The sequence below is a fragment of the Spinacia oleracea genome, chromosome 5, assembly GCF_020520425.1.
Source record: "Spinacia oleracea cultivar Varoflay chromosome 5, BTI_SOV_V1, whole genome shotgun sequence".
Classification (NCBI taxonomy): domain Eukaryota; kingdom Viridiplantae; phylum Streptophyta; class Magnoliopsida; order Caryophyllales; family Amaranthaceae; genus Spinacia; species Spinacia oleracea.
In genome coordinates, this window is record NC_079491.1 from 31,900,649 (window position 1) to 31,922,982 (window position 22,334).

General features: G+C 37.0%; 1 protein-coding gene across 1 annotated transcript; it reads left to right on the forward strand.

Annotated features, from left to right (window-relative positions):
* The first annotated feature begins 14,900 nt into the window (after positions 1–14,900).
* LOC110798608 (BTB/POZ and MATH domain-containing protein 4) lies at positions 14,901–21,682 on the forward strand. Its single transcript, XM_022003798.2, has 4 exons — positions 14,901–15,505; positions 19,968–20,313; positions 20,554–20,833; positions 21,201–21,682. The coding sequence occupies exons 1-4, from the start codon at positions 15,123–15,125 to the stop codon at positions 21,386–21,388; spliced, it is 1,197 nt and encodes a 398-aa protein (XP_021859490.1). The 5' UTR covers positions 14,901–15,122; the 3' UTR covers positions 21,389–21,682.
* Positions 21,683–22,334: the final 652 nt, after the last annotated feature.

Genomic DNA, 22,334 nt, shown 5'->3' on the forward strand with positions numbered 1-22,334 from the left:
ACAATCATATCGTCGATATAGGCTTCTATATTCCTTCCCAACTGCTTCGCGAAAACCGTGTTCACCAATCGTTGGAAGGTGGCTAGAGCATTTTTTAAACCGAACGGCATTACTTTGTAGCAGTACAATCCTTGTTCCGTGACAAATGACGTCTTCTCTTGATCTTCGGGCCACAATGGGATCTGGTGAAATCCGGAGTAAGCGTCCATGAAGCTCATCATGGCATGTCCGGTCGTTGAGTCGACGAGTCGGTCTATCTTTGGCAGTGGGAAACTGTCCTTGGGGCAAGCTTTGTTGAGATCGGTGTAATCAACACACATCCTCCATGCCCCATTGGGCTTGGGTACCAGTACTACATTAGCCACCCAGTCGGGGTACTGACACGGACGTATGAAGCCTGCATCCATTAGTTTTTTAACCTCAGCAGCAGCGGCCAAATTTCTTGCTTCTCCATGATTCCTCTTCTTCTGGCGTACTGGCTTCATAGCGCTATCTACATTTAGCTTATCACTACAACAAAAACATACAAATTTAGACGGAATAACATCGACGGTTCATGAAAGGGTCGCAGCAATTATTTGGGCACGGATATTAGTTTGCAAATATCGACAAACTAAATCGTCGAAACATATTAGGACGTTGTTGTGAGTCGCTATGTGCAAATAAAATACACGTGTCCCCCACGTATCAGCTAATCCCGCTAAACTAAAACTTTTTGCTTAAAATTTTAACCAACTCCCCACTAATCCCGCTTAATTCTCCCATACCTGCTCCCAAAAGACTTTTGAAATATTTTCAAAGCCGCTTAATTTTCTCACTCATGAAACCCTCAACTCATCTCTCTCATCTCAACTGACTCACCCCCGCGCCTTCACCACTTTCAACAAAATCCCAGATTGGTCTCAACAGATCGATCTACTCCACCCAATTAAGTATGTGTTTCGCAAATTAATGTGATTGTAATTTTTGCAGATTTATTTGATTTTCGTAATTGCAATACCTTCATTTCTCTCGCCTTTTTCTTCATATTGTCTAGGGTTACCTTGGTTGAGCTCGAAAGTTCAACTTCAATGGGTAGAGGAAAGAGACGATGGCATGATGTTGGAACTGTACACTCTATTGGCAGATTCAAGAAGAAAAGGTTTGTTCTTATTTTTATCTTTCTTTTTAAACTCAGTATATTTGCTGAATATTTTGTCTAATTTTTTTTGCTTGGGTCTGAACTTAGAGGCAAGAATTAATTTTGTTTGCAGTAGATCTTCCTTTTTTTCCCTTTTTTTTGTTTTCTTGCAAATTAGGGTTTATCGAAATGATTAGGATTTTAATCTCAAAATTTGCGATTTCAATGTTAATCCGATTCTCCGTACGAAATTACGATTTTATTACTCCCTCCGTCCCTTAATACTCGCACCGGTTTGACCGGTGCGGAGTTTAAGACACTTGAATTGACTTATTAAATTAATGGGTGTTAGTTGATAGTGGGGTATTTTTTTAATATAGTTAGTGGAAATGTGCAAGAGGTGGGGAATGGTGAGTGAGGAGTGTGAATTTTAAAATGATTTTTTGTAGGGAGTAGGGGTGTAGGTGGGGTAGTAAGTAAGTGTGAGAAATATTATAATATTGGTAAAAATTTCCATTTATAGAAGCGGTGCAAGTATTAAGGAACGTCCCGAAAAGAAAAGTGGTGCGAGTATTAAGGGACGGAGGGAGTACTTTTTATGTGTTAACTGCAATCTTTCTCTTAATCATGCTACTGAAAAGCTGGTTTTGTCTCTAAGACTCTGATAAGAAAAATATTCAGAGTAAACAAAAAAGACCTGTAGAATTGTGCTTGATGCTTGCTGCTGTCTCTTCTCTTGCTGAGTAGATTCGTTGTTTCTTAACATGTTTTTTAGATCCTTAGTCAACCATCTCAATTGTTACAGTCTTTCTTTAGATAGGACATAGAAATGGTGGTTTCACCAAGAGTGATCTCCTTAAAACTTTTCTTTCTGTCAGAGGAGCTGCTTTGCTGGTGGAAGCTGCTAAAATAGGATATTTATTCGTATTATTCTATCTGATTTAATTGTATGCTATACCAGGGTGCTAAGGAGAATTTTGAGTTGGCTTTAGAAGTTGACAATTCAAATACCAATGCACGCTACTGGTTGTCCAAGCTACACCTTAAATACCATGTCCCGGGGGCATGCAAAGCAATGTGAGTTACATTCTAGACGTGATTACTTTTTATGTGTTAACTGCAATATTTCTCTTAATCATGCTACTGAAAAGCTGGTTTTATCTCTAGGACTCTGATAAGAAAAATATTGAGAGTAAACAAAAAAGACCTGTAGAATTGTGCTTGATGCTTGCTGCTGTCTCTTCTCTTGCTGAGTAGATTCATTGTTTCTTAACATGTTTTTAAGATCCTTAGTCAGCCATCTCAATTGTTACAGTCTTTCTTTAAATAGGACATAGAAATGGTGGTTTCACCAAGTTCACTATTTTTCGGTTGAGCTTTGAGTTTCTTTAGTATGACATGTGAAGCCTTGAAGGGGTTCAAATTTGTTAGTTTTTTTTTATTTTTTTTTTTATTTGTGATGAATTGAATTATTATTGCTTATAAGTTCGTGTGAAATCTTCAAAATGTTTTTCTATAATAGACTATACGAAGTATTTGTTTAAAATTTGACTTTAATCATTCTTGTTCTTAATGCCTTGCCAATAGTTTTATGATGTATGAAATCGAGAACGCTTTTATTCTTTGTGTAAAATCAGCTAGGTGTTTCGTCAGCCTTCAATGTGCTAATTAATTTGGGTGGATTTGGTTAAATGACACTGCTTTCTATTGTACTGAGGTAATTGGTTTTCGATCACAAAGTTGATGACTTGATTGGGTTTGCATATCGTAGACAGGTAGGCCGGACTCTGGAACACTATCTTGTTCTTGTGACACCTTTTTTTTGTCTTCCAAGTGTTTCCAATCATTTGCGTGGTTTCTTCTTGCGTTGGGTTGGGGTGATGGAATGATTTTTTTTTCAGTTAAGCTAGAGCAAATTCTGCCATGGGTTGGCAGTGGAAGAAAGTTTAACTACTTTGGAATTACAAACATGAAAGATGCATTTGTAATAGTTACCATTAATCTTATACGGAGTAATTTTCTTTACTTACTCTAATATTTGAATTCTCATGTATTACGTGCCCTTGAGATATATACAACTTCTATTATCCCTAATAATGTCATCTGTTAAAAGGTTGGAGTTGTTTCTTGTGAGTTTAATGTGGGTAACATATAATGTTTTATAAACGTGTCTTGCTTATTTTCTTGCATAGAGCCTATAGGTTATTGGTTTATCTTTGTTATTTATTGATCTGACCAGTGTATACAGTAGTCACTTGATTGGGAGTTAGCAGTTTAATTTTCAGTCACACAACATGGAAAATTAGGATATTTCCATTTTGTTGTTTTGCCTGCATTTTATGAGTAGTGACTCTAGTGAGTGCTTAAGCTTTTCTTTGTCACTCTCTATATCAGGAGGCACTTGGACACACATTATTTACTTGTTATCAAGCAGAATTGTAGATTCTTGTGCATTTTTCCTACTTAATCTGAATACTAGTGTGGTGTTTTATAGTTGTGAGTTTTGGTTTCCCAATATAACATTGAAGATACTGAAATAAAGATGGGAGATTTTGGAGCATGAAATTAGATGGTTAGTTCATTTAAATCTATGGAATTTTGTGTGATAATGGCAGGCATGTTCGGAAACTAATTGAACTTCAATCAAAGCTTCTAAAAGTATTATAAGCAAAAATTGACACAATTGCACCCTGATACCCTGATACTTGGAGAATAAATTGTGTTATTTTTTAAGCAAATTCTTTAAAATCAGGGTCATTTGTGAACCTAATATGTTTAACAAGTTTGTTTCTTTACTTTGACAGGTTATTAAGAAGGATTTAACAAATGGTACTGAGTCTCTACTGTAACAAGTAAGATTGACTACTTTGTAACATTTTTATGATAATTGGTGTATCCATGAAAAATTTAGAAGTTTGACTGTGTAGCATAAGTATGGAATACGGAGGTCTCCATTTGAGCACGGTCATAGAAAACATTGTTATACCAGTGATATTTTTTTTTTCATATAGGTTCTGTAACCTGGAGAAAGAATTGATGGGGATATTTGGACGTGGGGAGGCCAAAGGGGGTATAGATGGGATGATGGAGTCTATTCAGGTGTAAGGTAAGTAGTGATCTCTTCTAATTCAGGTGGAGTCCATTGCATCCAGTTTGAGTACGATAACAATGGCCATGCTATTTTGTCTGACAAGCATGGTGGCAACTCTGGTACCAGGACTTCTGTCAAATCTACTATAGAGTTTTTCACCTTGCAAGAGTACCTTGTGGTTATTTTGACATAATTGCAAGCTGCTTAATGAGTTAGTTTTTGCTTGGATAAACTCTTATCCTGTGGCTGAAACATGTTGATTTCGCCACTTATGACTACCTTAAGACTAGGCACAATAATACCTTCTTTCGGAATATACCTGTCTGTTGAAGAAAGGGGAATATAGATGTGTAAGATACTAACATGGGTGAATATTTACACAATTTTTGTCTGCAGGAGTATCAATTTATGTATTCCTGCTTAATTTCTAGCTTAGAATGTTAAAATAGAGAGTTAGGCCGATGGTAATCAACTTCATGGAATCCATATCTCTAGCTGTGATACCTAGACTTTTTTATTCTATGTTTCATTTTCTACGGAGATACCTGGGCCTTTTTTTAATAATGTTCATGTATGATTGAATTTGTTGAACTATAAGTTATCTCATCATTCAAAGATCGCATATTGAATAAGTGTTTGCTTGATCTACCTTGAAAAATATAATTTGAGTTATTCAAATGATATTGTTAATTTTCCTTTGATTTTAAAATGTGTTCATCATGCTTTGTATATATATATTTGACGTATTAAATTTTCTTTGCAGATTATTGATGATTCAAGTGGTAATGGTATATGTAGATCAAGATCAACAAGTTATCTTGAAGCTAAGCTAGCATAGCAATAGGTTTACTTGGTGATTAGTTTGTACGTAGTCAAGAAGTAGTTTTTATTTAGTTTTGGACTATCTTGTAGACAAAATGATGTTAGGAAGTTGTTTTTGTTTTAACTTATTCCTTTTATTTCGGTTAACTAGACTCTGGAAATTAATTTAATGTATGGATGATTTATATTGTTATATATCACTTTTTCTAAATTAATCAAAACACGACGTTACAATGTTTTATGATAACGTAGTAGAGTATTCGATTACTATCATCTAAGGTCAATATATATTTTTATAAATAATTTGTGATTTTAGATTAATTGATATATATATATATATATATATATATATATATATATATATATATATATATATATATATATATATATATATATATATATATATATATATATATATATATATATATATATATATATATAATATGATGCAAATTGTGACGCTCCAAAGGGTCTAAATTATTTTGGAGGGAATGAGAACTCGCACGAAAGTAAACATATAGGGACTCTAATAAGAGTCTATATATTTCGGGTGTCTAAAGCGTCTCTATATGGTTTATAGTGGCGGAGAAATGTGTCTATAAGCGTGCAAATAGTGACGCTTTTTGCAGTCTAAATATTGCGACTATCTATAGAGTCCCTATATCCCAAATAGCGGCGGCGAAATACATCAATATTTTGCAAATTGTGACGCTCTAAAGCGTCGGTAAATAGCGGCAATGAAAATAGCGACCCTCTCCCAAAGCGTCGCTATGTGAAATAGCGACACTCTTTAGCGTCGCAATTTGTCTCAAAAAGCGTCACAATGTGCCGCGTTTTTTTGTAGTGTATGTACGGCTACCGCCGGATCAATGCCTGACATCTCCTCTACCGTGAAGGCAAATATTTCCTTGTATTCTCGGAGTAGTTGCACTAATGCTGCTGACATGGGATCGTCAGGGTGAATCCCAATTGGAACCGTTCGAGACGGGTCTGCTAGGTCCAGGATTATAGCATAGTGTGCTCCCACTGGTTCAGGTCGTCTTTCTGCATTGTGCTCTGTTGGTGTCTCCCGGGGTTTACGACGGGTTGCCAGAGGTTTAGCTTGCTCTTTTCCCTTTGAAGAGGCTCCTCAGGCCGTTGGCTCCAATGTCGATAAGTAACAATCCCTGGCCAACTGTTGATTTCCATAGAGAGACCCAACGCGTCCGTTACTTCCAACAAATTTGACCAGTAGTAAATGAGGAACGATCACAGCTCTTAGGTCGTTGAGTGTTGGACGGCCGAGTATGATGTTGAATGTGGTGAGGTTTGCTACAATTATAAACTGGATGACACCTTCTTTGGTCACTGGGGGAATTCCAATAGAGGTCGGGAGTAAGATGGAGTCAATTGGACGAACGATGCTCCCTCCGAATCCTACCAAGGGCCCGTACACTTTTTATATGGCTTCAGGATTGTGTTTTAATTTCCGCAGACATTGCAGACTGATTATGTCGGACGAGCTCCCCGTGTCCACCAGTACTCTCTTCACCTTGAGGTTAGCCACCTTAATCTCTATAACCAGAGGGTCATCATCATATGGTGCTGCCGTCCTTCTGTAATCGTCTTTGGAAATTTCTACAGAGGGTAGATTCATCTGTGCTGGGCGAAGATAAGATGGGCCTTTTTGCCGTCCTTCCTTACATGGTTCTCCTGCAGCTATTCCCCCTGATATTACCATAACTCTTTCGTCTGAATACTTCTTAAAGGTGGGGCTCATTTCTTTGTCCGCGTCCTTTAAATGGATGTACTGGCGGAGGTGTCCTTCAGCCGCGTGGTCACTTAATATCTTCCTCAACATCCGACAATTTTGGGTGTCATGTCCTTCGTTGTTGTGGAAAGCACAGAAAGGGGCCTGTTGGCTGGAGGTGGTCAGTCGTCGGGGGGACGGTTCTATTCCCAGACTTGGTCCCTCAGCACAGGGCCGGCTCGGGCCATTTGGTGGCCCTGTGCTAAGTTTATAAATGAAGTTCATACGAGGCCCCCCAAAAAAATTCAGAGCACAGCCGCAATTATTTTCTACTCCTTATACACATTACTATTATATATACGAAGTAGAATTTTAACATAAAATATCAAGACAATATTACATAATACATAGTATAATTTTTGTTTCCGAGTTTTAAAAATCAAAATTAAAGATAATTACAATATCCCAACATTTGAAAAATCAAACAATAATTAATTACATAAAAGTACAGCAATAAAATCAGTAAGACTAAGAAAGATACAACCTAGATCTTGATTGAACGCTCCTCAAACGAAAAAACAGAACTTGAGACCTTCGGTGCTTCCAATAACAATTTTCTTACAGCACAACTGAAGCACTCAGTCTATCGACCTATCAATTTAGATCTGACCGATAGACTGAGTGCCGCAGACTCAAATGCTTCACCGTTCGGATCTACAGCACAACTGCATAGATACAACCTACAATTGAAGTGCCGCATACTGAGTGCTTCCAATAATAATTCCCCCCTCTTTAAGTTGAAACGGTTCAAAATTGTGGATACATGAGAGATTATCTGTTGAACACCTTAATTTTAGGTAGATTTTTTGAGAAATGAATTGAATGGATTGATAGATAGATGGATAGGAAAATAAAAGTTGAATTGTATTTTTTTTCATAATTGCAGAAAAGGTAGGAGAACGATTCAATAAATTAAGGGAATTAAAATCATTAATGACTTTGGGAATCAAATAATGGGAAGGAGAGAGAATTTGAAGAGTTTGAATGTTTCATTGTTTGCAGACTTCCAAAAGTCACGCGTTAGAAGGGAAGAACTTAATAAATGGTGTTTTTTTTGATTTTTTTTTTATCCAGCAGTTTTTAAAACAAATTGGGCCCCCAAAATTTGGGGCCCTGTGCTGTAGATCCGACCGGACCTCCTAATAGCCGGGCCTGCCTCAGCAAGGAGGATGTTTTCAAGAGCCGTGTTGAATATAAAGGAGCCCCTAGAGGACGACCTCCTTCGCCTTCTTTTCTCCTCAGTGCCGCGACCATTCTTTCTCAGGATGACGCTCTCATGCTGTCTTCTAGGAGTCTTTAGAGAGTGATGGCCCTGGGCCTCATTATTCTTCTGTGAAGTTCGTCTCGTCCATCTTCCTGGACGTTCATCTTTTACATGCCGACTCTCTTTCTCCAGGGTGCGTCCTTTAATAGGTGAGTCGGGATCTTCTGACAAAGACTCTACCATCCTGCCATTATCGTGCTTAGGATTGACTTCGTGAGCGCCATTCCACAAGTGCTGCACAGAACTCGCTGCAGCAGGCCGGCTAGCTGTCGCGTCACAATGAGTGTTGGACCCATCTTTAGACACCCCTCCTCTGACTGGGAGTCCCGTTTTGTCCTCGGATTTTCCGCACGCAGATTGAAGTTCAGCCATGACACTGTACCTCCCCACAGACGGCGCCAAATGTTGTGGGATCTTTTACGGTGCTGATGTGGCACGCGTTCCTCGGAGGTATCAAGTATGACCTGGCACGAACTTCTGGTAACCTGCAAAACAAGAATATTCCCGTAGGAATATTCCCTCCGATGCTTAAGTAAGTATAAGTTAGAGAGATAAGTAATTTGTAGAGAGAAGGCAGAGCAAAGATAGTTTTTGGTTGGTGGGAATGAATTGATTACCTTTACCTTGGGATCTGAGCTATTTATAGGGCTAGGGTTTCTTGGGAACTGATCCCTCAACCCTAGCTGTGGGGTGCGTGCCCCTTGGGGATTTAGGACACGTGTCATTTGGCCAACAATGATGAGCCTTTTACAAATTGGACCTGGCTTCTCAGAGAAGATGGGCTTTCCAAAATGAGGTTGTGCTCTTATTTCGTTTAGGTACCAAGGTTTGGGCCTACTTCCTAGGCTTGGGCCCAGCTGGCCTGTATTGGTCATTGTAGCTTCTTTGGGCCTTATGGTGGAGATATTCAAGCACACATCATAATCCTTCGTATGAAACATTATATAGTGCTTATCAACGTAAGATAGGTCACCCCAACTATCATTTCACCTCAATACCTTGTCCCGTTGGACTCATAATGACCTAATGAAATACATATGTTTTGTTAACTATATTTCTTTTACCTACATATTGTACATTTATCATTAAACTTGTGATGACTTATGCAAGTTGCGTACTCATAGCATGGTTGGAAAACAAGCTTACCAAAACTTTGTTTTGAGAGCACAAAAAATGGCCATGTCGCATGGATAGGAGATTATTTACTGGTAGTTTGTTTGCCTTTTTGCAACATAATCATGCATTCCTATTTGACTCATAAGTCCATCACTCAAAATCTTAAAGTAGATTACCTTTTTTAGCATGTAAAAACTTTAAAAGGGAGGAAACATTTAACAATTTTGGTGATGAACTGGACCAAAGGACTGTGATCCATAATTGGTAAGTTTCTAAGACCTTTCCATACACATCTTGTCTACATAAAAGTGACTATTTTCTCTCAAACAACAATTTTTAGCCCCTTCTTTTTTATGTTGTCGTAGGTTGATCAACACTCGAGCTGCTTACCTTTCTTTTTTTTTACTCTGACTCCCTCATTCTCTGTGATTTTTTGCTCATTGTTATAGGCTAGGGGGTGGTGTCGCTAAAAAGGTGACTGCAGCTGGGTTAAGGTGCATCGTAAGCATCCAGAAAAGTTGGTATTTGGACCATGTAGACACCACATGGGATCGGCTCTCTATGAATGAACCTTTAACTAATATCACAAGCAGCAAAGATTAGTCATTGGAGGTGAAGTTTACATTTGGGGTGAGCACATTGATGCATCTGACATTGAACAAACCATATAGCCTTGTGCTGCTGCTTATGCTGCTGTTGCAGGTAATCGTAATTGAACTACTAGCACCGTAGTATGTCATACTGGGATTTCATATTCTGATATCTTACCTTACCTTTTCAAATAATATAGTAACCAATAGTTTTGCGCTCACTGTGATTTCATTTTCTGATATCTTACCTTTACCTTTTCAAATAATATAGTAACCAACAGTTTTGCGCTCACTGCACTGTGTTGTGCCTTAAGCTTACATGCGCTTTGTTCTTTTCACCTAAATTCCCTTTTTGAACTTATACCAACTTGTTATATGAACTTATTTTAGTTGTAGATTGAACTTGTATAGCCCTTATCTAAACTTATTTTCCCTTCAAAACTTTTGGTTAAGATGAAAAGAAAGAAGACAAAGTCACCCCAAACCCAAATTGTACGCTTAGAAATATATGAAAATGTCATGTATCAGATTATTGATTTAACTTTGAACCATTCAGAAAAAAGAGGCTGTGAAGAGATAAACATTACTGGACTACATGTGAACTGTTTGATTTGTCTTTCGTTCTCATTCTTTTCTTCTTGTACTTTCTATCCCCCCCGTACAACAGTTATGGACGTTGTATGACAATCTAGCTAGGAATCCAAGATAAGTAGCTAGAAGGCTAGCCTATTTCAGGTGTGTACTTTATCAAAAAGTAGTTGCAGGCTTGCAGCTGCTCCATTGGTTGCTCCATTGGTTGGCCCTGGTGGATTGCTCCCGAGGATCAATGATAAAACTAACAACACATTGTCAAAGTATTGTAAAAGTACACAAAAATAAATCAGTTTAGTTTTCTTGTGCATAATTTATCTATCAAAATATACATTTTTGTTATATTTTGGTTCATCAAGTTGAGTCTGTGAACTGTGAAGGTATGGAATGTTGCAGATGAAGAGGCAATGCATGTGATCGTACATTGTAAACATATTCACGATTTCACTGCATATTGTCCATGACATGAAAATTACACATTAGCATCTTCCATCAATTTATAAATGTTCGTCTTTTACTTAACATTTTTACAAAATCAATTTGTATAACTTGGGGGACCGTGCGCGCTAGCGCACGGTCCAACAACTAGTATTAGTAAAATCTTATTGTATATTGCGAGTTGTTGACTGTATAACACAACTATTTCCCAATACAACAGAGACAAAGAGCTGCAGCTTTCTATTCTGATCATGGGGTTGAGAAAACCATCTACTCCTTCCCTGCACAATATTTCCATTGTCACAAACTCAAGCAAGTCAAGGATAATACACAATATCAAGCCAAGCATTGCAGGATCTTGCAATGGCTAGAAGATTGGAAAGAAGACCATGAGGTAAGATATTATTGATATTAAAGTATTCATTACATTAGTGCAGATCATTACATTACTTACCTACCTACTTAAATTAAAATAAACCAAATAAATAAAAACAGAACCACTAGGATTACAACCCACACTTCACATTTCACACTAGTAGGTCTTTTCATCTTGCTCATCACATAATATGACTCCCTCTTCCTTGCATATTTGTTACCTTCACTATGTATAATCCTAAAACTATCTCTTTTTTTTTTTACATAAGCTAACTAAACAAAATTACGGAAAATTAGAAAAACAAATTAAATCTCGTGAAGCTTCAGTTGCAAGATCATGAGCTCGATCCACCCTCTCTAGCTCCACCTTGAGAATGCTGCACCAAGAGAAAACCTTACCAAGGGTCTTGATTTCTGCTAGGGTCCAACGAATCTGCATGTCATGAGAATCCTCCTCCACAAGCATTTGCACCAACTGCTGGGAATTCGTAAATATTGTAACATTCTCCATATTTGCCTGTCGAGCCAATTTCATACCATAGAGGCAGACCAAAGCTTCAGCTTGTAAAGAAGTGTATGTAATTTATGAGGAAGCTCCACCCGTTACTAAACCATCAGTCCTTAGGCTATTCTCCCAAACCCAACCCATACCTGCATTGTGGTTGTTCTTATGTCAAGAACCATCCACCTGAATCTTCTTTGTTGAACCCTCGATGCCAGTAGGGTTAAAAATAGCTCTAAAGAAACCCGGTGGAATTTGTGGCTCATTTTCTGGTGGATGAAGAAACTGCCGTGAAGTATCGCAGTTGCTAATAAATACCTCATGCTTGTCCAGACCGTCCTTGATCAAAGAAAACATAGAATCCTAAAACTATCAAATTCAGCAGCAAGGCTTGTTTATCTTGCATTAACCATAACATGGCATTTGTTTGCGAAGTTGTGGGTTCTTGTTCATCAATCCATTTAAAAAAATATGCAACCCCTTCTGTTTAGTTCAACATAATAATCCGGACAAGCAATAAACCTCCTTCCCTTGAATGGACACTGTCAATCCACAGTAGCACCTCTTAGGGTGTGAATTATCACCACTGGCGAACAAAGACATAGCCCTGTTCATCATACTGTAAATAAATTACTGTTTTAATTATTTATCCCTAAATATGTTTAAGTATTGTTAAACTAAGCTAACTAAAGATTTACAAAAAATGACAGAAAATACCTTTTTTTCTTGAGAAGAGTCAGCTATGGTGAAGCAACAGAGATGAACACAGAGATTATGATGGAGAAGAAGGATTTTTTTTGAAGTGTTTAATTGTTGTTGTGTACATGAAATGTTAAATACTCTTTTTTTTGAGAGCTCCAACGGCTAGTTTTTAGAAGAAAGCTAACTTAAATGGGTTTCCCTTTATTTAAGGGAGTTTTTTGGAGAGCAATGAGAGCGTCCACCTAGGATTTCCATGTCACAAAATTAAATGATAAAATAAAAATAATTTCAGATAAGTGTTAAAAGTTTCTGTAAAAAAATATTGGATAAAATATATTCACATTAAATTTAAGATAAAATTTAAAATATATGTGAAAAAAGATAAATACTGTAACATTTTTATATAATTGTAAGCTAATTTCATAGGTTAAAGATTTTATTTACGCTCATGAATCTACCTAACAACCCCAAATCCTACCCCCTTCCCCTAACGTTTACTGCCTTGCTTCCCTCATTGGCTTATTGTAGTTGTATTATTTGAGTTGATGTAAATTAGCTTATGTTTGTGTGATGAGGATCGAAATTTTTTTACGTTGACATGGTAGTTTATACTGATAAGATTAAGAAAGAATTTCCTTTGTAATTAAGCAGCATCCTTTAAGTGAGTTGGGGGGCACTAATTGATGTGTGGCTTTTGAAGGTTTCAATTGGTGATTTTGATCAAATGTGCAGAGAAAGCTCGAACTTTAGTTACTAAGCTTCCAGGTATTACATTATGTTGTATTCTAAGATGAATAAACAACATGAATCCAGGAACATTATGTCACAAATAAGGTTTGTTTTCTTTTGAAGCCATTCTTCCTTTATGAATGAAGCCATTCTTCCTTTATGAATAAAAAAGAACAAAAAATTTTACTTTTTTAGTTTATACCCACTCTCCTTCTATTGATAGCATTGTTTTCAATGCATGATTCACAACAATGAACCATAATAAAGGTTAGAGGGCTGAAAGGAGTCCCCAATCTTAATGGTGGGACTATGAAATCATTTTGCTGTATCACTAATATGTACTTCCTCCGTTTTTTAATACTCGCAACGTTTGGACTTTTGCCACTATTCATATAATCTACTTTGACTATTCGTAGTGTTTTTTATATAAGATAAAACATAGTCATGTGGGATCTTGTTAGATTCGTCTCAATGTGTATTTTCAAAATATTAACTTTTTATAATTTTTGCATAAAGAGAATTTAAGATATAAATGATCAAAGTTGTGCACTGGCATGCGTGAAACTAACAAACGTTGCGAGTATTAAAAAACAAAGGAAATATATTTTAAGAATAATATTTATAAATGTTCTAAAAATAAAATGAACCGGATAGGCTAACATATATTAGATTAACCAGCTTAAACACTGGCTGGCATCGTAATAATTAGGGATGTACGTAATAGTTGAGATATGATATGAGGTTAGCCAGTTTAAGTTCTGGTTGATCAACATGATATTTAGGGATGTAGTTGATATATGATTTTGTAACTGTTCAAAAGTTCCAAGTTTAAGGTTTTCAACTGTTAATTGTGTGTAGTGTGTTAACAAGCAATTTTGTATGATTTTGATTGTGTTTGATTCCATATAGGGATGGTGGAGGCTCTGACTGCAAAAGAAAAACTCGAAATGTGGAGGAAGAAAGAGGTCTCGAGTTCCTATATGATTGGTGTAAGTATATATAGCTATGTAGAGGAGTCTTAATTGTATTAAATATCGACCAATTATGTTGGTTTAAGCGACATAGTCGATATTGAACAAGTGAACAACTACTGAGTAAAATATGTTTATTATGTGTAATCTTTCAATTTTATTATATCGATGTATTGAACATAATCGATAATGAACAAGTGAACAACTACTGAGTAAAACTCCAAAAAAGATTAATTGCCGCATGAGTAAGAAATAAAGTTTGGTAGAACGCTCGCTAATATGCACGGTTTTACCCCATAAAGTAACAAATTATTAATTTCCTCTTTTACTATATAGTTTCCCTTTAATTCTAATGCTTTTAAACGAACGTTAGTAATAGAAGACAAAAAACAACAGATTCCATCCAAACGCAGGGACTAAACTGCTCATTTTTCAACTAAAAGGATTAACTGCGTTTTTTTACAAAGTTGAGGGACCTCTCCTTTTGCAACTAAAAGGATTAACTGCGTTTTTTTTTTTTACAAAGTTGAGGGACCTTCAATCATATTAGCTCAATTATAATTATTAATAATTTAAACATGCAATAGAAAGTTTGAAGTTTAGAAAAACCGATGTTGAACATTAATGGTAAAGAGCAAGATAGGTGTAAAAATCAAGCGTTCTGAAAGAGCACGTGATTTTTTTTTTTTAAATGGATACTACTTTATCAAATCTTTACTGCTATACTTCATTATTTGTACTGTTGAAAACATTAACGTTTTGTTTTTATTTATTTATCGCAAAAATATCAATGTTAATCTTCATTACCATAAAGTTAGGACTACACAGTCGTCATCAACGTCAAAAAGACTCCCCCCATTTCCCAGAAAAAAATCATCAATTCATCGACTATTCGTCTCCCATTTATCCCCAAACTAAACCCTAATCTCATTTTCTCTCTCCTAAAAAATCCCCCCCAATTTCTCCATGAATTCCACGAATTAACTCCCAAATTCCCCTTCTAAAATCCCAATTCTACAACCATGTCGGAACCTTCGACGGCGGTGATTTCTCCGACGAGCTCGCGAGTGGTGACGGAAACCGTAAATGGGTCCCACAAGTTCGTGATCCAAGGGTATTCGCTGGCGAAAGGGATGGGAGTAGGAAAGCACATTGCCAGCGATAATTTCAGCGTGGGAGGGTATCAATGGGCGATTTACTTCTATCCAGACGGCAAAAATCCCGAAGATAATTCAGCTTATGTCTCCGTCTTCATTGCCTTAGCGAGCGAGGGTACCGATGTTAGGGCTTTGTTTGAGCTTACTCTTGTTGATCAAGGTGATCAGCCGAAGCATAAGGTTCATAGCCATTTTGATCGTTCCTTAGAGAGCGGGCCCTATACTTTGAAATATAGGGGCAGTATGTGGTATGTTTTATGGATTTAATTTGTATTCATCATGTTCGTTTTTAGTGGCGTTTTATTCATTGATTAATTCTGCGTTGGTAAATTTTGGTAACCGGGGAAGAAGGTGGATTGGTTGCTGGGTTTATGGTTGCTATTAGAATTTACAAACTTGTACTAATGCCATTTTATAGCCAAATTCTTCACATGTGTGATTAAACGATTCTATACTTTGAATTTGAAGAAGAATTAGTGGATAGTTACTAATTAGGAAAGTTAGGGAGGTAGATTGCTGGACAATGAAGCTGCTAGTTGTACTTTCTGGTGCATGTTTTGTAATATTTGCGATAAGCCGATAACATACATGCATAATACTTATTTATATGGGTGCAAGTTTATTTTATTTGTATGTGCTTTCATTTGGTTTTGTTGGTTGGCCAGACAACACTTATTGGATCACTTAAGGCTGAAGAGTTTAATATGAAAATCGAAAGGGATGTTGATTCTTTTTTATTTTTTCAGAGAACACTTTGAGTTTGTAGCTGCGCGGAAAGATTATATATGGTTTTAGAATTTTCTTATTCAGTTGTAGTTTTGGGGCTTTTCTTTCCTGTAGCGTGGTTGTGATGTTATTATGCTTATATGGTTTTGATTTGAGCTGTTTAGTGTGGTGTCATTGAATTGAGATTTGGAGTCATTTCGTGCTGGATGCCTGGATTGTGCAGTTATCTAGTTGGACCCCTTGAAGGGCTAGAGAACATATATATGAATGGACTCGACTTGAATTAGGTAAGGTGTTAGAAAAAAGCAACACCATTTGCAAGAGAAAAAGACAAACATCATATGGTATTACTCGGGAAATAAGCAGATAACATCTGAGAGTTTCTGAAGTTTTACAGGCTTCCAAGGGTAGATAAATGAGAAAATGCAGGTGCTGCAGATATGAGAATTGACATTTTTCTCGGTATTTTTACCTTAGTAAAAATATTTTCGTTTTTTTCCTGAATCAACTTGATAAGATACACGTGATATCTGTTATGGTGGTTTTGAGAAAGTTATACAAAGATTACATTTTTCTCTTTCATAGTGCGCACCTATTATTTTGTACTCATTTATTATATAGGAAGACTTTTGGTGCTCCGAGGTATTGACAACATAATTTATTTGGCACTTGGGAGTCTGGACAATCATCCCAAGTTGCATACTCAATATGACATCCAAATTGAGGTGAATCTTACTTAGTCTTCATTAAAAATACCATGTTCCAAACATTGAAGGCAATAAAAGAGCTATCTGGATTGCACCGGTAATTCGTCTTTAAGAAAATTCGATCAAAATAAACTTATTCTACACTTTAGTAAGAAAAGACAAGCTTACATCCAAATTGTCAGACAATACATTCAGGGGTCCTTTTTCCTTAAGAAGGAAAGGGAAGGAACAGAAACAAAGAAAAGGTTACAAGGGGAAAAGAAAGAAAATACCCCAAATCTTTGGTGATGTTTGTTTGAATATAAGAAAGAGAAAAGGAAAGAAATCATCACCACCCATCTTCTAGTTTATTATGTGTCTCTCAGATCTGGTTTTGTGGGTGGCAGGTAGTGTATAAAAAAGCGCAAAGCGCACTAAAGCGATATGAGTTCTAGAGCCTAAGCGCAAGGCCCAAGCTTCATCGAAGTGAAAGCGCACTTTTTAAGAATTAAAGTTTTTTTTTTTACTATTATGCATGTACGAAGTATATCTTACTAAAATAACCACAAAAGTATATAAGCATCAGATTTGCTTACAAAATATAGTACTCTTCGTTTTAACAAAAATAAACCATATAGCATAATGTTTATCAGAAGCTAGGACTGACTGGTGTGACTGTTGTCTTCTTCTTTTCTTCTTTTTCCTTTTCTTTTGGACTCTTGGCCCACTTTCTATTATTAAGGATTAATAGGGTATGGTCTAAAACACAATAACAACATATAGAAAAAGCTGTAAATAAAAAAATGAAAAAAAGAATTTCATTGAAGCTCCAAGCTTCGCGCTTAAGCACTCTTTAAGCGCGCTTTTTTAAACACTGGTGGCAGTGGCAGGGTGGTGGATTCACTTTGGCGGTTTTTGGTGTGGGTGGGGTGGTTATCCAGGGTGGTTGGCTGGGTTTTTCAGGGCTAGTGGGGTAGCCTTTCGGAGGTTTATGTGGGGCAGCAGGGTATTTCGGTGGGTTGGTGCTGGTGAGTTGGCAGTGTGGTGTAATGGGATGATCAATGTTGGTTAAGGTGGTGGTCAAAGTTCGTAGGTGTAGAGGAGTTTGGGGTTAGTAATTTAGGATAATTCTAATTCCCTTTGGGGAATCGTGGACCTCGTGGTCGAGCAACGTAGGGAAAACCTAAGGGTAAAGGGAATAATTAAAAAGATCTAGCAAACAGCAAAAAAGGGAATCAGGGATGTTGATTACCTTTCCCTCTCTCGAACTCCGAAAACCAATGCCCTTATAGTCTTGGTGAGATGATTATGTTGAGTGAAGCACATGAACTAGATAAACTATCCTTAAAATAAGAAAGCTTAAAAAGCAATACTCCCTTAGTTGGATGATCCCAATAATGGATGGAGGGATCTGATTCATATTTTCGTGCTGATTAAGTGAACTATGGCAGCAATAGTTGGTTGATACTTTGATTCATATTTATTTTTTATTTTTATTTTTTATGGCTTAGTCAGTCAGTTTGGAGCAGCTATGATGACGGGCAGCAAAGGCTTCGCTGCGCAAGAAGAATTAGATCTTGTCCTCTCTTTTTTCTTGTTGTATACCCCTGTTTCGAATCATACTATTGTTATTCTGTGTGCTTCTTACAGCCTACGCCGTACAATATTCATTAATAGCTACAGACTTAATGAAGTTAGAAAGATTTTTGACATCAACCCCCTAGAGTCAGCTTTCCCTTACGAGCCTTTATCAAGCGAGTACAATAGCAGCACATCCATAAACTTAATGCAGCAGCAATTCTAATGATCATTTACATTTTCTTCTCAGATGCCCCTGTTCTAATTCAACCCTGCTGCTTCCTCCCTTTCCATTATATCATGAAAACAAAAAAAATTATCATTTTTTTTGGAATTTTTTGTTAAAAAGGTCACAGTATTTTGTGGATTTCCTGAAAATTAGTAGGCAATCTACCTCAAATATTAGTTGGAACTTAGAAGGCTGACAATCAAGGCATTCCAACAGAATGACAGACTTAGACCTAGTAACTGATATATACACCCCTAGCTTGACCAGGTCACTCTATGTCGCTCGTAGTTGATTCATTAGCTTAATCAAGAGGTAGATAGCCAGGATAGGAAGATTTGTGTGTGTATGGGGGGGGGGGGGGGGGGTTAGAAGTTAGGCTAAGGAAACTTTGGAAACTTGTAGAATAGATATGCTGCAGACACCAACTACTCACTTGTCCCGCTGAAAATCTATCATGGACTTTTTTAGTTCGTTTTTGCACTTCTCCTGGAGTACACTAGTATAGCACTGAAAATTAAATTCTAATACTTCCTGTGCTGTGGTTATGGAAGGGCTAGGAACCTCGTCAGCAGTGTATGAAAAAGTGCGCTTAATTTGTCCTAGGCAAAGCGTTTTGGAAGAAGCGCATTTTAAAGCGCTCTTTTCTGCACTTCATCGAAATTCTTTTTTTTCTGTTTTAATTTTTATTTTATGCAGGAATCTTTTTTTTATTTTTTTTATTTTTTATGTTGTTACTGTGTTCTGAGCTACTCCCTAATGCCCTATTAATCCTTAACAATAGAAAGTGGGCCAAGAATCCTAAAGAAAAGGAAAAAGAAGAAGACAGCAGCCGGAGATGTTTATAGTATATTTGTTCCTAGTGGATAGTGCATGATAAACACTATATTATATGCTTTCTTTTTGTTAAAAGAAAGAGTAATAGAGAAGCAAATCTGATGTTCATATATTTTTGTGGTTTAAATACTTTATTTTAGTCAGATATATATACATATAGTAAAGAAACCTTTTTTTTTTTTAAAAGAAAAAGTGCGCTTCACTTCGATGAGGCTTGCGCCTTGCGCTTAGGCTTTAGGGTTCTTATCGCTTTAGTGCTCTTTTACACTGCGGCCTGTCGCTAAAATTCAGCTGTTGGGTGATTGAGTCTTTAAGTATGGATGTTTCTATTTAACCAGGTTTACAATCATTAAAATCTCTTGTTGGTTCTTCTGCTATGCTGTTATAGCATGTCTAGTTTCTTTTCTTCTTTCTTTATGCACTGTAATTGGTGCGTTGTATTTCTGTGGTAACATTACAGTCTCTGTGGCTGTCTTGAATTTTGAGATTTCTGATTTGTCTCTCTTTTTTCGGAAAGTATTTGATTTGGCGCTTTGGTAACTACTCCGTATATAATAATTGTTGGTTATCCGTTTTAATTGCTGAGAAACCCAATATATGTGACAAGGGCAGTGCTTCTGTTAAGTGTTCCTTATGGTTGTCCGTTTATACATGCAGGGGATACAAGCGCTTCTTCAAGAGGAGTATGCTTGAACAATCTACTTATCTTAAGGATGACTGTCTGAAAATTAATTGTACTGTCGGTGTTGTAGTGTCATCGGTAGAATGTCCTAGATTGCACCCGATCCGGGTCCCTGAGTCTGACATGGGAATGCATTTTGGCATGTTGTTAGAAAACACAGAAGGTTCAGATATTGTTTTTGATGTGGCTGGAGAGAAGTTCCCAGCACATAGATTGGTCTTGGCTGCTCGGTCACCTATATTTCGATCTGAATTTTTGGACAAGTTAGAGGAAGGAAAAGAAGATATTGTCGTGACTGACGTGGAGCCTAAAGTATTCAAGGTGACATGCTTATTCTATTACAGTTTTCTTATGGTTCCAGACCTTTAGTCTGTCATCTAGTTTTGTAAATGATATATTATCTGTTCCCATGATGCAGACAGATTATATTTGACTGGTGGACTATTCTTTTTTTAAGTTGTTCTTCTTGCTCCTTCTCTATCCCTGTGTTTCACTTGCAGTAAGGATACCAGGGAAAATGGATTTGATTGCTATATCTTGAACGTTTTGCATGCTTTTCAGGCTATGTTGCACTTTATATACAAAGACGCTCTTGTAGAAGAGGCGGACCTTGCTTCATTAAGTTCCTCTTGTGAGTCCCATATAGCTGACTTGTTAATAGGTAAGCTATTGGCAGCAGCTGACAAATATGGACTTGGAAGGCTCAGGCAGTTGTGTGAAACTTCTTTGTGCAAGGGTATATCTGTCAGTACTGTCGGCGAGATTCTAGCATTGGCTGATTGCCACAACGCCACTGAACTGAAGGCTGTCTGTTTAAGATTTGCGGCTGAAAATCTTGCAGGTTACATTTTTTGTTTTTTTCTGCTTCTCCTACATGTTCTCTTGATTTGTTCCCTTTCTTCATCGTTATGCATGCCACTATGCCAGTGTGTGTCTTGGGGTAGGTTGTTGGACACTTGGACAGCCTATCTTATGAGATACGGAGTAAAATGGAACTGTAAAAGTTGGAATTTTTTTTTATAGAAAATATAATGTTTCCATTTGTAGTTGAGAGTTTGGTTACTTTTCGATCTGATGGTTACAACGATGGCCCTTTTCTGTAACTCAGTAAATGTAATACCTCGGTTGGTTTATTTGCAACCTCTGTTAAGACACTGTGCTATTTGTTTGGACAATTTCTGATATTTTGTTTTTTCATTGGTATGTAGCTGTTATGCGCTCTGATGGCTTTGAGTATCTTAAAGAGCACTGCCCTTCATTGCAGTCAGAGCTCTTGAAAACAGTTGCTGGTTGTGAGGATGATTGCAGTAGCGCAGGTGGAAAGTCACGTAGTGTGTGGGCCCAACTCTCTGATGGTGGTGATACTAATGAAAGAAGGGTTAGGCCAAGGACTTGATACTATTACTTATTGTATTGTACCAGTACTTCCTGCAATGAAGTACATATCAGAAGAAAGGGCGGTCAGGCAATAGAGAGAGGACAGTAACTTAACACCGCCATTGTTGTGCTGGTGTAATTGTTGTGAAGTGTGTTAACCTATGTACAAGTGGTTTAGCCTTCAAGTTGTTCAATTAACGCTTAGGGTGTTTTTGGCACCCAAGTTTGTTGATCAGTATGAAGTGCAAAATGTTCATGCAGAATGTCCATGTAAATCACTTCATTTTTCCTTAAAATTGCAATATTTGTCCAAGGGCTCCCTCTCACAAACACCCCCATATGAAGGGAATAAAAAATTATCATTAGTAAATCTCCTTACTGACATTAGTAAGGATTATTATTATTAACCCTACATAACATATTCTAATCTACATCTCTAATTCAGACAGTCCTCTTAAGTGTCTCCTCACATGTTATGAAATGTTTAAAGCTTGTTGATTGTACATAAAGTTGATTATCTTTTTGGTAGGTTTTGGTGGGCTAATTCTGGTGAAAGGGGTATCCATTGGGTAAAGAAGGATACTATCAATTGTCGAAAGTCATTGGGGAGGCTACACCCTCGTTTGGTTCATCTTCTCAATGATGCTCTTTTATTCAAATAGGCTATGCGGCTTCATCATAAGCATGATATTTGGGTTTCTAAATTCATCTTTAGTCCTCATGAGTCATGGCTTTTGTATTTGTAAGAATATGGGTAGAAACATTGCTATCAAGTTTCAAAGGTTTTGCTTGGAAGATTGAAAAAGGGACGAACATTCTGGCTACTAGTATGGCGTGGGTTAATGGAAATATTCCAGAGGTCAAGTCTAACCAAATTTTAGCAGACTCTGGAGGGTCATAAGTTAAAGATTTGATCGAGACCAATGGTATTCACTGCAACTTAGATATAACTAGTATTGATGCCC